Here is an 18399-nt window from a genome sequence, read left to right as displayed (position 1 = left end):
CATACTTCAGTCAAGCCATAGCTGAAACCACAGAGGAATTGTGACTCCAACAAGAGTGCTGCTTCCATGGTGAACCTGATAATCAATACCAGGGTAAAGGACATAGATCCTGAGGATACCCAACACTTACCAAAGCAGAGATCCAGAGGCCCCTAAGAGCTTATCACTGAGTAGACTTAAAACTTTCCCACCACAGCTGAGGGAATTTTGCAGAAGAAGGGGTAAAAACATTGTGAGAACCACTGGTTGAGACATCATGCCCAGAGGCATTACCTTCCCCCTCAAAATAACTGTCTGCTTCTCTCACAATGCATAACCCACAACCCCACAGGGAGTATCTGCCACTCCACTGAGGTGGGTCCCTAGTGGAATGAGGGCAGGGGTGAGGGAAAAGAGGGTACCAACACAAGATGTATCCATATGAAATATGTTAATAATAATAATAGATCAGTTGAGTAAAAAAGCAAGATTATATTTTAAAACAAAACAAAAAATAACTAAGCAATAACAATTCAATCAAACCACCCTCTAAAAGTTGGGCAGGGAACCAAACAGAGTTCTCAATGGAAGTTATACAAATGGCCAATCAATATCTAAAATGATGTTCAGAATCTAGAAATGCAAATTACAACGACCTTGAGATTCTCTCTCACTCTGGTCAGAATGGCTATCATCACAGAAAACAATGACAGCAAATGGTGTCAAGGAACCCTCACCCACTGTTGGTAGGTGTGTAAACTTGCACAACCACTATGGAAATATGGCTCATATATCACTATGGAACTATGGAGGTTGCTCAACAATATAAAAATAGACCTTCCATTTTATCCATCTATACCACTCCTGTTCTTCTACACTAAATATCCTACCCTTTACTATAAAGTTACTTCCTCAGCCACGTTTGTTGCTATTTTACTCACAGCAGCTAGGCAATGCAATCAGCCCAGATCCCCATCAACTACTAAATGGATAATGAAGATATAGGATATATACACAATTGAATTCTACTCAGCAGTGAAAAAAATAAAGTTATGAAAATTTCAGGAAAATGGATGGACCTGGAAAAAAATTGTACTGAGGTTACACAGACTCAGAAAGATAAACACTGTCTGTTCTCTCTCATATGCAAATGCAAACATGGAATATTTTTATTTGTTTATAAGTTGTAGAAAGCATTATTAGTACTAATAAGGAAGCTACGATGAGGCAAGCATAGAGGAGAAGTGGGGAGAAATCAGAGAAGAAGATAACAGGCAAGTGGAGGGACAGAATCCAGGAGGTGAAAGGATCTGGGGGAGGGATGGAATAGGGGGGGAAAGAATGGGGGAGATGTACAAATCCAATGATGACATGAATTAGTACCATAAAAAGCTTTGTCTTTATTCACTAGTTAAAAGATAGGACTCCTTTAATAAGAAAGAAGCAAATATTATGGGCAGAAGCACCATGTCAGGGTGAAGAAAACATTACCCTAAAATTTTAGCTTGTATCTGATAAATCTCCATGCCAGAATTGTGTTATGTGTCAATTCTGATGTGTTTTTCAGTAGTAGAGGCCAAGAAGCTACTACTAGGAAGGAAAAGGACTTAAGGGGAAGGGTTAGGTATGCATGTAGAGGGACAGAATACTGTGGGTGTAAATGCCTAAAGGGAAGGAAAAGGGATGAAAGAAGGAGGTGGAGAGAGGGTGAGCCAAACTAAAAATGATTTGAATAAGCTGTATGGAAACCAATTTTTATTAGCTAATCAATAGCTATAATATAAAAAAAAAAAAGAGTGTAGCAGTTACCTTCTTATTTCTGGGACAAAAACACCCAGCCAGAAGCAATTTATGAAAAAAAGAGATTATTTCTGGCTCATAGTTTTGAAGGGAATTTTCTATCATGGTGGGGAAAGTATGGCAGGAGCAGATAGCCGGGCATCACATCTTCATATAAGCAGGGAGGAACAAGACTGAGTGATTTGAACATAGCAAACGGGGCTATGTTATAAAATCCTAAGACGTGCTCCCATTGACTAACTTTCTCCAGCAAGGTTCTACCTCCCAAAGGCTCTAAGACCCTTTCAAACAGTGCCACCAACTGGATTAAGTATTCAAGCATATGATGTTATAGAGGATATTTCATATTCAGTCCTCCACAGAGAGTTTAAGAAGAAGGAGTTTGAACTGAATGAGAGAATAGTGTGCTCAGAAGCCATAATTATAGTAAATTGCAGTGCCAATAGTAGGAAACATTCCAGTGAGTTTTGGTCAAGGAAGAACCTAAAGCAATACAGGCCACTGGCAGTGCTCTTGGTTCCCCACCAGAACTAGAAGGTAAGACCCTATTTCTGAAGATACCATATGCATTGGTTACAGGGTACTGAGAAATCAAGCTGGAACTGAGCTGGAAAGGCACTTGCCACCTAGCTGTCATAGCACTAGAAAGTGATATGCAGGTTGCTGGGGAATAAAAGTCATCATCAGATTTTTTGAGCAAAAGTGCTGCTTCCATGGCGAGCCTGACAACCTGCACTAGGCTGATGGAGACACACTGAGGATACTCAAAATGTACCAAAGCAGAAATCCAGAAGCTCCTTGAGAGCTCAGCACTAAAGAAGACTTAAGACACAACCACCATGGCTCATGGAATTTTGTGGAAGAGGGGGTGGAAAGAATCTAAGGGCCATAGGGTGGGAGGGAATATCCAGAGGCACTGCCCAACTCCCACAATGACTGACTGATGCTCTCACAGTTGATAACCCACAACTCCATGGTGAAAACCAGCAATCCCATTAGGGAAGGCCCTCAGTGGAGTAGGGGCAGGGAGGAATGAAATGATGGTACCAACACATGAGTATCCATACAAAGTTTCTACTTAATTAAAAAATGTTATCAGCAGTCTTAACCATTACTGGACCCTGAGAGATAGCCAAGTAAGATGTGCTCACTGGTATAATAACAGCTTGCTATTATAGGGGTAAACCAAATGCTTTCTGAATTTGAAGCCTGCTACATGGAGGGAATTTATGCCTGACTCTGAAAAGCTAGCCCATCATAGGCTTTAGGAGGGAAGTTACTATTATTGTTGTTTGGCTAAATGGATATGTCATGCCCATCAAATTGTCCTATATATACTTATGTTTAGGTCCATAGATTAGTGCTGTTCTGACTTTGGGTCACAGAAGTTGATTTCTTGCAGGTGGCAGTGACTATTTGAGAGAATAAAGCTCATAAAATACTGAGAAGAAGTGGCAGTTAAGTGCTGAACACTAAATGTGATATCTCCCTTATACCTTCCAAGGCTCAGGAAGAGGAGATAGAATGAATGAAAGAGTCAGCATATCAGAAGGAGTGCTTTGAAACTTCCAGACAGGAAGTGGCTGTTGCATACAAGACATCACCATATTGGGCTCATCGACATGTCATAGATGATACAGGAAGGAAAAAAAATTTAGAGGAACTATTTGCAAAGAATAAGGGGTTCAACAGAAGAGGTACAGAAGAAGGGGGACTAAAGAAGATAATAGAAGAGGATTTTGGTAAAGATGTGTTATATACATGTATGAAAACTGTCAATAAAATTTAAAAAATGAAGCAGGTAGAACAAAAGAAGATGGTCAGAAAATATAGGAAGAGGAAAATAAAGGCAATGTAATGAACAGGACAATACTATGAGTATTCTAATAGTAACAATATTCACTACTAATAGTAATAATATTAACTATCTATTGACCATTTACTGAAGTACTAAGCATATGCTAATAATGTGTACTAGAAGGAAAAATGTCTCAGATAAACCTAAGATGGGAGCAGAGCTAATAGCATGCCCTTTGGTAGGGAGGAGAATACATATTTACTGGACTTAATGACAAAAATTTAAAGGAACCTGATCTGGGAACCATGAACCAAACAGGTCTAGAAGACATTCAGGGTATATTTATTTAAAGCCCAATTATTATGGGAAGATTGTTCAGAAGCTTAATGTGCTTTCTAGCAAAGCCTGGCAGCTTGAGTTCAATTCCCCAGTAGCCACCATAAAGTTGGATGCAAAGTGGCATGTGGGTCTGGAGTTTTCTTACAGTGGCAAGAGATCGAGGTATACCAACCCCACACACCAATTATCCTACCAGAATAGAAGTTTCTTAAGAATAATGTGTGAACACGATTCAATACTGTGTGTGACACAGAAAGGCATTCCATAAATATGTTAGTAGACTTAATGAACAGATGTGTGTATGTATGCATATATATATATATATATAATGTATATATATGGATAGATGAATAAAAATATCAGTTTAACATATTTGTGTCATTGGCAAACATGATAAAAAGCATCTGTCCTTGTTTGAACCAAGAATTTAAAGAGGCAGAAAAACATCTCTGAATCCAAATACACTAAAGGCAGTGAGAAATAAAGCCAGATACTTTCAAGCAAATGCAATCTCCTTCAGCCCTTATCATTCCCCTCCTGTGCATTCACTTCCTTTTCTGTTCACATTCTGAACAACTCTGAGTTTTGGATCAAACAAACTAACCAAATGAATGATTTTCCTCCATAGATTCAAAAATACTCTCTATGTTCCTTCCATTGTCTAGGAACAAATAAGCATCAAGCACACAGACAAACAGAAGACTGGTAGACAGACAATAATGAAGGGTGCTTGTGCTATGGTGTCAAGAGTCCCTATAAAAATACATAGTGGTCATTCTGAGCTCATTTTTTGAGAGGTCAGTAGTTATAAGATAGGATAGCCTAGGGGAAGAGGATAGGAATGATGTCCATGTCAGGGGTGCAAGAAGTGAGAAATGACACAAATGAGTTTCTTCTCTAAAACTCTCAATCCTCCTCATTATTGCAGTTAGAGCCCACATTGAACCTTATTTGCCTTGATGTCTCTACAAGATTGTCAGCTCCTTGAGCTCAGATGCTATGTTATTCATGTATGGACTTCCAGCATGAAAGTCCCTGGGATATAAAGAATACTTTAACTTGATGAACAAGAGTTCTAGAGTGGGAAAACAGCATACCATCCAAGGTAAGTAAATGATAAACAAAACTGAAACTGATTTGGCTATAAGATCTTGAGATGCTACTCTCTGTGTTGGTTTCCTCATCTACAAAATGAGGATAAAAATAGTTCTTACCTACATCAGTTGAACCTTCCCAGAAGCAGACACTTGTACAGAGTCAGGGGTGATTTGTTATTTTATTGAGAAAAGACAGCAATAGAACTGGAGAGAGAGTATCTCAGACTACAAAGCAGATCATGCAATGGCTTGGCCAACTTTGGCCGTTGGTATTAAAATCTTAAGAGAGGGTTGAAGTAATGGCTTAGTGATTAAGGCACTTGGCCCCAGGTTTGATTCCCCAGTATCCACGTAAGCCAGATGCACATAGTGGCACATGCCTCTGAGATTCATTTGCAATGGCTGAGGCCCTGGCATGTCCATTCTCTCTCTCTCTCTCTGTAGTAAATAAATAAAAATAAAATATTAAAAGCCATTTTGAGGCTGGAGGCAAATCAGCAGTTAAGGCACTTGTCTTCAAAGCCTAATGAGCTGGGTTTGATCCCCCAGTGCCCTCATAAAGCCAGATGCACAAAACCATATGTGCATCTGGAGTTCATTTGCAGTGGTTAGAGGCCCTGGAATGCAAATTCTCCCTATCTTTCATATATCTCTTTCTTTTTGCAAAATAAAAATATTTTAAAAAGCATTTTAAACAGCAAACATGGATCCAAATTTAAGTTGAAATACAATTGCATATGAGGCTCCTAAATGCAAATAACTCATTTAACATGGCAGCTGAACACGTATTTTTCATGAGCTTCCTTAAGTTTACACATGTCTAGTCAATGACAATCACTTCCAACTTACTGATAAGCTTTACTTTAGCTTGTTTTTACAACATTGGTTGAAAAATACATTTCCATTTCAGAAATCTTAGACTTAGAGGAATCTTGTGTTTAAGAAAACTTAAGTTCCATAAAGGCAGCAAACACACCATTTTATTTAGGTAGTCATCAATAACTGAGGGAATAAGGTTAACTGTCTGAACCAAGAGACTAGAACAGCAGACAAGAGGGCAGAAGAACGGATCTAGGGTACTTCCTCAATGTTCTTCTATTGAGGGTTCCTCAGTGGATGGTGGTACCATTATCCAGGACAGTGAATATGGTAACAAGAACATTTGTGATAAAGGAATTATATCAGAACTCTTTTCACTGCTGCAGAGTTCTATTTTCATATTATATTCTTCCAGATTTTCATGCTTACTTATTTATTTGGTTTTTTTGAGGTAGGATATCACTGTAACCCAGGCTGCTTGGAATTCACTACGTAGTCTCAGGGTGGAGTTGAACTCACAGCAATCCTTCTACCTCAGTTTCCCCAGTGCTGGGATTAAAGGCATGCACCACCATGCCTGGCTTCATGCTCTTTTATATACCTTTTCTATGTGAAAAATTATAAGAGAAAAATGAAAGGATTCTATACAAATAAAAGGTGATAAAGTTAAGACTTAAAAACTTTTTTCTCAATTATCAGTGGTTTAGTCTTTCTTCCTATATGCTGTATCTGGCCCTATCCCTACTGGACCTCACTCCCTAACCTATGTTGTTTTCCAAGATTATTATGACAATGTTTTCATACTGATTATCTTAATTTAGTTTAGTAAATACACTAAGCCAGTTCTTTGGCTTATGAATTACAGAATTCCTCCACCTGAGCAGAACTTATCTATAAAAGCAGATTATGGGCTATTGTGATTCCTATATATATGCCATATTGTGATTAGGGGATAATTCACTAAATTTTAGTTTACTGATTAGTTTCCCTGTTGTAGCCCATGATTCTTCCATTTAAAAACTCAAGGGGAAAACTTCAGCTTACGTCAATTTCGTAACATTGTTTTGGTGCCACCTGCCTATTAAAATTTCATAAAAAATACTCCATTCTTGGATAATTTTTACCCCAAAAGAATGAAGCATATTCTTAAAGATGGAGTAACTATTTCAAAGAAGAAAATTGCTCTCTATATTCAAAAGTTTAAGCTATGTTCCTCTGCCATATGACTACAAATAACACAGTAATCTGTCCTTGAATTATAGAATAGACTAGGCTTCTTGTCATTTTCCTCTCAACAAATGATAGTCTGAACAGAGGGGGAGAGTTTGTAGTATAAAACTCTTGCTAGTAATTTGAACTTGGGGTCTGAGTTCTATTATTATAATCATGCACCAGGAATTTACAGAGCATTAGTGACATTGGCTTGAGTAAACCCCTGGAACAGTGGCTTCCAAGATGACCTTTGTTCAGAAGCTTGTGCTGTGAGAGCTAGAAGAACTTTATTTTAAGAGACATTGGGGAAAGATGGTCCACCAGCCTTTGCGGGAAGAAATGAAAGTCTTATCTATTATGGCAACAGAGCAAGCTAACACAATCAACCACAGGTTAGACAGGAAATCACTGTAACAAACTTACACAGATCTTTAGTAACAAACATATTTCCATACCATAGGCTCCTTATTTAAGGTCTCTTCAATTGATAACTACTCAAAACTATATTGCTTTTCTTTTCTCGTTCTCTCTTCTCTATACCACCTTCCTAATAGTTTAACTCAACTCAGTAAAAACAACTCTGAAACTTTTCTTTAAAAAAAAAAAACAACAGTTATTTATTTGGAGTGGGGTTGGGGAGATGAATGGGTATGCCATGGCCTCTTGTCATTGCAAATAGACTTCAGATGTACACACTATGGTGTGCATATGGCTTTACGTGGATATTGGGGAGCTGAATCTGGGCTATCCAGCTTTGTAAGCAAATGCCTTTAACTGCTGAGCCGTCTCTCTAGTCTGAACCTTTTTTCAAGTGGTTTATGTGAGTCACTGAATCATTTGCTAAATGAATAACTTGTTGATAATCCACTAAGTACAGTGACTAGGACCCAGGTCTCTGACACACATGGATGTAACAATATATAAGATCTGGTATCTAGTGTTTATTCTCAAGGAATTGGGCTTCTTTCTCCAGCCCTGTAAACTTGGCCTGTGGAATCCAAAAAGCCTCATGCCACATTTTCCAGTAGAAATCTGGTGGAAAAGAGATTCTTCTTAACAGTTGAGGTTAGAATCAAGGTTAATGGTATTATAGTTAGAAAGAGTAGCATATGGAAAAAGTCAAAAGAAAATATGAATTATATTTTGTAAACTGCAAATAATTTTACACTGGAGCAAGTGTAATATTTGAATGAGAGAAAATAGAAGGGTGAAGACCGATGAAGAGTGATGAACCAACAAACTTGAGCTTTATCCTGTTAATAGTGGGGTTCAGGGAAATGACAAAGTATATCTAAGTTTTAAAGACAATATTTAGGATTGACCACCTAAAATGGAAGGACTTAAAAATAGTACGGAGTAAAGAGGATTTGGTGGTAAATGAAATTACAGCATTACTTATTCTTCACAATATCTTTACTATTTATTGTTGTTAATAACTGAAATTCAACAGTCTACATGAGTCCTGATTCTGCCTCTATATTTCCTTTTTGAAGATATGGCATGTTTCATTTTTTTGGAGGGGAGGGTAAATGACTTCTTACCAAAGGACTTCTACACTTAAAGGACACAAATAATACTCTATGCAAAATAGTTTTATATAGGATACAAAATAATGCATTTTACATTTATTTGTTTATTTATTTATTACAAAGTGAGGGGAGAGAACAGGCATGCCAGGGCCTCTAGCCACTGCAAATGAACTCCAGATGCATATGCAACCTTGTGCATCTGGCTTATGTGGGACCTGGATAATTGAACCTAGGTCCTTAGTCTTTGCAGGCAAGCACCCTAACTGCTAAGCCATCTTTCCAGCCCAAAATAATGCACTTTAGAAACCAAAGTAAAAAGGGTTTTTAACAATAACCACCAATTGGGATGGGTTCCTTTATAGAATATTCAAACTTGATTATGCCTCTGAGTCACAAAAGTAGGAATCAAGTCCTTATCCTGTCATTTACCAGATGTCTCTTCTTAGGAAAATCAACCCACTTCTCTAGGTTGTCAGTTTTAGAGAAACTGTCTCAACATATAACATAAGGCATGTTTCAAAAGGGAAATTGAACAAGATTTAATAAAGAAAAAACACTAAGGGATGATGAAAGACCCCAAGGCTAGCAATAGTAGAGACTTATTATCATCCCTAGACCTTAAGAAAACCCAGATAGAACAAGTTGTAACTGGAGGCTGGATAGAGGTTGTGGCCTCCCCATAGTCACTAGAAAATAGTAGCTGGTAGGGAGAAAGTTCTTTCCTGTCTCTTTGCCAAAATGTTTTCCTTATGCTTTAATTATCTTGCCAGTGACTCACTGGCTGAATCCTTCCAAAAGCAAGAGGGCACAAATGCTCAATGATGTAGTCTATTAAGGTCACCCCAAGGACAGAAGAATAATTTGGCAAAGGGCAAGAGAGTAGATCTTGTGAGAAAATGGAAGACACAAGTCCCTTCAAACTTAATGGCTTTCTGCCATTCTCTCAAATAAGTTAATTGTGAGGCTTAAGTGTGATAATATATGAAAATGCCCTTTAACTTCAAATGAAATAATCAAATATAACAATTATGAGCTATATTCTATAAGAAGCAAACAAGAAAGAATCATGTCGGTTCATGGTACAAGTCATATATTAACAAACTTTCAAGGTAAGCACTTTATGTTAATCATAAAGACAAAGATCAAATATAGCAGAATTATTTTTTCAATTCCTAATGATTTGGGTCTTTGTGAAAAGTAATTCTCCTCACACAGGGTAAGTAACAGTAGCAAGGCAGGACTCAGAAGCCTATCCTGTTTTCTCTGTAACAAGAACCAGTTTTCTTATGAGCACCAGTTTATTTACCAAAGAAACATTCAACAAGCATGGTAGAGAAACATGTGCTTAGCATATAAGCTAAATATCTATCTACTCATTGGTAGACAATACTTATGGAAATATTTCATTGATATACAAATTGTATAACCTCTAAGCGTACGCCTGCCTTAAAACCATTGCTCTAGCTCTTCCTTCTACTGACTCCTTAGGAAGCCATACAGCTAACTTCCTTACCATGATCAAACTATAAATATTATGGCTGCAATGAAGCTTACACTATTCAAGACTGAAATCCCCTACCTCAGTCCTCACCTCTCTCTTCCTATTCCACTTTTTTTCCTCATAGTGCTTGCAACCTTCTAACATGGTACATAATGCACCTCTTTACTATGGTTACTTTAATATCTATTTGTTGTTGATCCCTCCTTGCTGACGAGGATGGTTGCTTTTTGATTGAGCACCTACAGCTGGGCCTGGATTATACTATACATTCAGCCAGTCAGTTACACAAAATGGTTTCTTTCAGGAGGCTCAATGACAGCAGATAATTTTTGTCAATGTAAATTTCAAAAGCCCTCAAACAAAAGCTCTTTTGGTTTTACATTTTACATTACATTTTAAATCTCATAGCCTCATCCTAACTGGAATTTGTTCCAGAATTTTTACTCATAGGTGAAAACTCATATGTGATGATTAAGCCCTATTATAATTAAATGTAAAGACTCCAACATTTTATTAAAAGAAACATAGGATCAAGCATAGCCTGTACCATAGATAATAAGTGTTTGCAATCAGCATACTGTGGATAACAGTAAACTCTGTCATTATACTAATAAAATGTAAAGATTTCTAAAGCAACTGGGAACTCTGTGGCAGCCGCGACGTCAACACTAGCCATTTTGCCAGTTGTTCAGAGGCAGTGCAAATGAGCTCAAGCTGGTAATAACACACATAAATGTACTTGGAAGCCATTTTTTTTTTGCATAAACATAAGCTTACAGTTCTTCTACATTTCTTAGAAAAAATATATTCTGGTGCATGAATATGGTGAGTAAAGAAGAATTTCAAGCTGGTAAAGAGTATAAACCATGAAGTAGACAGTTCGGGCATCTCTGAGTAAACCATTGTCAGGCTCTGACTCAAGTGAACAAAGGTTATTACGTACCAAATTTGAGTCCAGAAATTCATGGCTTGAATTGTAGAAAATTTGCATCAAAGGATTAATATAATTATTGTGTTTAAGATATAGCAGGAAGGACATATCAAGAGCTCACATAATATCTTGACATGAAAGTATGAAAAGAAGAATGGTTGCTTTTCAGATAGACAAACTTCCTGCCTGTCACTACAGAGCCAGAAAGATTATGCAGAAAGTCACAGCATGGCCATCTTCATGCATCAATAAAGGACATGATGGCTAATGGATCCTGTCACAGAGCAAACTCAGTTTGGACAATGACCATAAGTCTGCTTCCGTTGTAATTAGCTTCACATATACAGTGTGTGTGTGTGTGTGTGTGTGTGTGTGTGTGTGTGTGTGTATCATGTACATGCACTGTGTGGGCATTTTGATACAGGATAAATGCTTTTGGGTTTCTCAATGTATCAGCAAGGTACATCATTTAAAGCCAAGTCAAACTGTTCTAAAACTACAATCAAGCTATGATTTCATATCTTACTTGCTTAATTATTTTGAAAGAATCATATCAGTGGTTAAGTAAAACTAGCACCATACATTATGGGTTAAATTGTATATCTCAGAAATTCATATGTAGAATGGACATAACCTCCAATAACTCAAATGTGACTTTATTTTGATATGCAGCTGTTGCAGTCAGGTTTGCATTGCTGGCAGAAATCAGCCAAGAGCAGTTATTTTGGGGGAAAGGGGGTTTATTTTGGCTTAGAGACTTGAGGGAATGCTCCATGATGGAAGGGAAAAATGATGGCATGAGCAGAGGGTGGGAATCATCCCCCTGGCTAACATAAGGTGGACAACAGGAACAGGAGAGTGTTTTAAATACATGCAAGGAGACACTGGCTATAATACCCACAAGCCCACCTCCAACAACATACAACCTCCCGGAGACATTAATTCCCAAATCTCTATTCACCCAAAGATTTCACTTTTTTCTGTGTCATATCCCTCTGCACATACCAGTCTGTTTCTATGCAAAGCAACCTTGCACAAGTTCTCAGGACATAGGCATAACAGCAAGCCTCTCATACAAACTGCTTCTAGCCCAGTCCAGACAAAGCTCCTTTTCACCCACATAAGCCAAACCTCACAGTCCATAGTTCTTACTGCATTCAGGTGTTGCAACTCTGACCAGAAGAATCCATCAAGCTGTACTTACAGCACTACAAGGTGTCTCTTTCGGCCAAGTTTCAAATCCTTCCACATTTCTCTTGAAAATTAGCTCCACAAAGCCAAAACCACACCATCAGGTATCTAGCAGCAAATAATACCCCTCCTCAGTACCAACATTACTGTTGCAGTCAGGTTCACATTGATGGCAGAATTCATCCAACTAAGAGCAGATTTTGGGACAAAAAGTGTTTATTTTGACTTACAGACTCAAGGGGAAGGTCCATGATGGCAGGGGAAAACAATAGCATGAGTAGAGGGTGGACATAATCCCTAGCCAATATCAGGTGGATAATAGTAACAGGAGATTTTGCCAAACACAGGCAAGGGGAAACTGACTATAACACCCACAAGCCTGCCCCCATCAATACACTGCCTTCAGGAGGCATTAGTTCCCAAACCTCTATCAGCTGGGAACCTAGCATTCAGAACACCTAAGTTTATGGGGCACACCTGAACCAAACCACCACAGTGGCTTATAAAGATGTACAAAGATAAAATGAGGTCATGTGACCCTACCCAATAGGACTGATTTCATTAAAGAAGAGCTTAAAACACAGGTAGAAGAGCATATGAAGAGACAGAAAAGGTCTCTTCTTTCTAAACAAAGAAAAGAAGTCTGAAAAACTGTCAAAGCCATGTTCTTGAACTTCTGGCCTCTGAGGATAATGTCTTTCTGTTGCTGTAAGTCACACATCATATGGCATTTGTTAGGGCAGTCCTGCCAACCCTAGTCCATTTGTCAAATGATGAATACAATTTTGAAATTCTAGTTCATAGTCATAAATTATAAGTATTAAAGCCTCATTTATGAAATTCCAGGAGTGACTAAATCATTCTATAATAAGTAAGATTTTCAGATATTGAAGCTTGCCTTTTAACAAACCAGTTTATACTCTAATTATGTCAGATGGAATTTTTTCTAAAATATATCATTATGCATGATTCCCTTTTCAAATAGCATCTAGGGCTGGAGAGATGGCTTAGCAGTTAAGGTGCTTGCCAGCAAAGCCAAAGGACCCAGGTTTTATTCCTCAGTACTCACATAAAGACAAATGTGCAAGCTGGCACATGAGTGTGGAGTTTATTTTCAGTGGCTAGAGGCCTTGGTGCACCCATTTTCTCTCTCTGTCTCTTTCTCTCAAATAAAATAAAATTAAAAATAACATCTATCCTAATTTCACCATTTTTTTAATGGAGGAAGGGATTTATTGAAGCTTAGAGATCCAGGAGAAGTTAAGTGATTGGCAAAGGAAGCTGGCCTGCTTTCACAGGACCAAACACAGAGAGAGAAGCACAAGCCTAAAAGCCAAAAGCCCCTAATTTCCCCATTTTAAAGAATAAAATAGATGTTTCAAACAAAGTTGGCAATGATTTACTTACTGCTTTTAAGATTAAAATGATTTCTCAAGCCTTATATTCATATTTTGTTGAGCCTTTGCTACAACCTAACACTTCATGAAAATTAGTGTGTCATCTTCTATGTAGCAAAGCTTCTAATATGTGGTTGGCTGAAACTTTAAGGAATCAAGTGTGTTAGGACTATGTCTCTAGTAAGAATCAAAATGCTTAAAGGAGGATCTGAGGAGCTTGCTTATGAGTAAACAAGTTGACAAAATGTTTATGAATATATTTTTGCTCCTCAGAAATTTGTTTTACTTTTATTGTAGGTTTTGCCTGTATTCCTAAGGGTTAATTTTAAAAAGTCTGACTATTACGTTTAGATACATGAGATTCATTTTTAAGCATTTTGTTAATAAATTTTTACTTAACTCTACTTCAAAAACTTTTCAGAGCATCTTTATGGAGCATTGATCCTAAAATCCATATGGCTTCCAAAAAATGAAGGCTCACATTATATTCATGTGGTGATTTCTGACCATCAAAGGAAGGATGACTATGAATATATCCTCTTTAACAATAGCTAGTATGAATCAGCATTTATACACTGTGCTGAAAGCACTTTATATATTATAGTTAACTATATGCAATACAAAGGATTTACTGAAAGAAGGGTAAGTGATATAATATAGCAACAACTTTTCAAGAATTGTCCTTATTGGTTAATATATTATGCAGATAAGCATTGCTAGATTAAAACATTTTGATCTACTTTTAAAATTATATTTATTTATTTATTTATTATTTGGGAGGGATATATACATGTATATATACACACACATATATATACATATATATATGTACATGTATATGTATGTATGTATATACATATATATGTATATGTATATATATATGTATATGTATATATATATACATATATATATACATATATATATATATATATATATATATATATATATATAGAGAGAGAGAGAGAGAGAGAAGAGAGAGAGAGAGAGACCATGCACACCAGGGCCTCCAACTGCAAACAGATTCCAGACACATGTGTCACCTTGTGCATCTGGCTTATGTGGGTACTGGGGAATCAAACCTAGGTTTTTAGGCTTCACAGGCAAGGGCTTTAACCACTAAGCCATCTGTCGAGCCCCTTGGTTTTTTTATTAATAAAAAGCTACTGGATGGGCTGGGGAGATGGCACCATAGTTAAAGGTGCTTGCTTGCAAAGCCTAATGGCCTGCGTTTGATTACCTGGCACCTTTATAAAGCCATATGCACAAATTGAGGCATGCATCTCAGGTTCATTTGCCATTGCAAGACTCCTGATGTGCCCATATTCATTCATATCCTCTCTCTCTCTCAGTGCTGATAAATAATGCTTTAAAAAGCTACTGATATATATATATATATATATATATATATATATATATATATATATGTATATACCAGTTCCAAATTAAATTCAATTTAAAACTCCATACAAATTTATGTAGATGTGCCCTAAAGTTGAAAAACCTCTAGAAATTAATCACTGGTTACACAGAATTATGCCTCCCAAAGACATTGTCCAATATACCTGAAGGTGAAATGTTTTGCTGAGTATTTTGGAGTTTTACTGTGCACACGATCAAATGTACAGGTCTTAATAATTAAGCTTGATGAGCTGTGGTAAGGATACACCCTTGTAGCCAGCATGTCAATCAAGACACAGCATATTTCAATTACCTCAGTTAAGTCCAGTTAGTCCCTGACCTGGTCTACGTGTATGTGTTTACTATATGAGACAGGATTGAGCTATGGCTGGCCTTGAACTTATGATCCATCTGAGACTCCCAATGAGTAGCTATTTTTAAATAACAGTGATGATGAGTAGCTGCTATAGGAGTACTTAGTTCCATCATGGAAAGTGCTATACAAATATGATACTCCACTTCATTCCTATACTAACTTTGTACAGTGGTAATATCCTCAACTTAGACCCTGGTCTATAGGTAGAATATGGGGAAATTTAAAAAAAGGAATCAGAAATTAAGAAATTTATTATGCAAAGTCATAGAACCACTGAGTGTTTCAATGGTTTCAGATCTAAACCCAAAATACATGATTCAGAAATCTCTCATGCAAAACTGTATTCTTTACATATATGCTAATGAGTGAGCCTGGTGGTGCAAGCCCATAATCCCGGCAAATAGGGATGCTGAGCCAGGAGGATCATACATTCAGGCCAGTCTGACCCTGTGTCTCAAAACACAAAGTAAAAAGAGCTCAGTGATGGAATGCTTGCATAGCATTAGTGGGACATCTAAGTTCAAACTGTGTAGCAATCAAACACAACAATATCCGAATATGTTCTTTGTTAACCATACACTATGTAGAGGATAATGAGACAACCTAATTTAATTCATAGCTCCACCTCCAGTACAACCCATACCCAAGCATCTTAACAAGCAAGCAAGTGCTCAGGCTAACACAAGTTATAACTAAAGAAGGCTGAAACTAAAGATTTTCAACTGAAAATCCTTTGTATATTTCTAGTTAAGAGGGGAGAAGTCCTTTATGGAGGTGGATGATGTCACAGCCCCATCAACTCCAAAGGATTTTGTTAGTGCTTTTAAAAATGAGTAGAAGGGGGCTGGAGGGATGGCTTAGTGGTTAAGCGCTTGCCTGTGAAGCCAAAGGACCCCGGTTCGAAGTTCCCCAGGTCCCACGTTAGCCAGATGCACAAGGGGGCGCACGTGTCTGGAGTTCGTTTGCAGAGGCTGGAAGCCCTGGCGCGCCCATTCTTTCTCTCTCCCTCTATCTGTCTTTCTGTGTCTGTCGCTCTCAAATAAATAAATAAATATTTTAAAAAAATGAGTAGAAGGGGGTCTGGAAGGATGGCTCAGTGGTTAAGGCATTGGTCTGCAAAGCCAAAGGACCCAGGTTCAATTCCCCAGGACGTTAGCCAGATGCACAAGGGGCGCATGTATCTGGAGTACATTAGCACGTGCTGGAGGTCCTGGCACCCCCATTCTCTCATCCTCTCTCTCCCTCCTTCTCTGTCAAATAAATAAATAAATACATTTTAAAAAACATTAAAAAATAAGTAGCCATTTATTTGTCCTTGGTCACCCACAGTGCCACAGTCCACCCTAAAAGACTTGAGAGGTGCCAATCTGTACTGTGCTATCACTTTGCTAAAGAAATAGGGAGCAAACACCTGGTTTGAATCTTTTGACTCCCTATTACATTAATTTTATTCAGTGTTTTAAATTCAACCCACTCACATTTACAAAACACTTCACAGAGACTACTTCCCTTATGAATGGAGCTCCATTCACATCTCACTTAAGACATCAAACTTACTCTGAAATGACTGAGGTTAAAGCTTGTTCAGTGTCAGTTTGCCAGTATTATTAATATGACAACCAGACACACACAGGCAGGAGGTAATGTGAGGCAGCCTCTTCAAGGTGCAAGACTGAAAAGACACACGGCAGTTAGGAAAGGGACAAGGATGGATTATTAGGAACCCAATGAGCTCACCACAAACTGCTGTGGAGGTGGAAGTTTACTCCCCATAGAGGGAAGATTTTATGAGAAATATCGCTCGTGAGCAGTATAGATTAACAGCTCGGGAATCAATATGACTCGTTTTCCTCGAAACCTGGAGTTGTTTCCTCAAAGTTTCTGCCTTCCATTTCCCAGTGGTCACCTCAAGTCCCTTAACATATGCCGGGGGAAGGGGATGCTCTATCTTTTTTAGAAATAAGTTCGTCTCTGGCAGAATCAAAACCACGTGCTTACTAAATCGTAAATGTATGACAATCTCTGGCTCAAAATCCGACAATTAACCACACAAGAATATAATGTGCTACCCGATGCCCGGGATCCTCCTTTCCCCTCAGCTAAACAGCAGCACTGCTTAGGCTTAGGGCAACATTAGCTCCTCTCCATCACAGCCACAAATGCCCAAGTCCCAGGCCCGAGGCACGCTGTGTCGGGGAGAAGCAGTCAGAGCGTGCAGTCCTCCCCGCGTGACATTTAGCGAGAGTCACAAAGGCGGAGGGTCGCCCGCAAGCCCAGAACCTTGGGCCCCCGCTCCCTTGCTCGCCCACAGCCCTCCTGGACTTTTTGGCGCCACCAGCTCAGCAAAGCCACCCAGAGAATGAATGGGAAAGGCGTGCAAGGGAGTGGCACGGGGTGGTCGGTCTGGGGGACTAGGAAAGGAGTGGTGGCCAGAGCCGACCCGAAAGTCTGAGGGAGGCAGTGGGGCGTGACCGAGTACCGCAGGGCCGGGGCTTCCTGGAGGACTGCTGGCTCGGGAACCCGAGGGCGGATCCCGTCTGCCCGGGTACCACAGCATCTCCCGGGAGGCTGGGTTCGGGAGGGCGCACCGAAGCCCGGTGCTCGCGACCTCGGTAGCGGGGTGTCGGGGGCCCGCCGGGGCTACCTGATTTTCCAGCCGCATGTTCGCGGGGGCGTGGTCCCGAGGGAGGTGGTGGAGCCTGGCCCGCGCGGGTGGCAGGAGGACTTCGGCCCGGGAGCTCCGCGCTCGCCTGCTTGCGGCCGGCCCACTGGGCCATCCCTGCTGCAGTCTGTAGGGGGCGCCGGACGTGGCCACGAGGACTCCTTCCCCGCCCCCAGACCTTTCTTCGATGCGTGTCTTGGCATGGAATGTATGGTTGAAAAGCTGATGTGTTAAGTTTTGCTTTTCCTCCAAGATTATTTTGTGCTTACATTAAAAATTCGGTAGCTTGAGCTGGGCCTGGTGGTGCACGCCTTTAATCCAGGTACTTGGGAGGCAGAGAGGTAGGAGGATTGCTGTGAGTGTGAGTTCG

At 39.2% G+C, this 18399-nt stretch overlaps 1 protein-coding gene across 1 annotated transcript in view; it reads right to left on the bottom strand.

Annotated features, from left to right (window-relative positions):
- Elavl4 (ELAV like RNA binding protein 4) overlaps positions 1–18126 on the bottom strand; it is a 158991-nt gene extending 140865 nt beyond the window's left edge. Inside the window, exon 1 of the mRNA XM_045151048.1 lies at positions 18012–18126. Coding sequence (XP_045006983.1) covers positions 18012–18029 — 18 coding nt within the window. The 5' untranslated portion in view covers positions 18030–18126. The remainder of the gene's footprint in view (positions 1–18011) is intronic.
- Positions 18127–18399: the final 273 nt, after the last annotated feature.

This window comes from Jaculus jaculus, chromosome 5 (genome assembly GCF_020740685.1).
Source record: "Jaculus jaculus isolate mJacJac1 chromosome 5, mJacJac1.mat.Y.cur, whole genome shotgun sequence".
In the NCBI taxonomy this organism is placed as follows: Eukaryota; Metazoa; Chordata; class Mammalia; order Rodentia; family Dipodidae; genus Jaculus; species Jaculus jaculus.
This window is presented reverse-complemented; position numbering and strand designations above follow the sequence as displayed.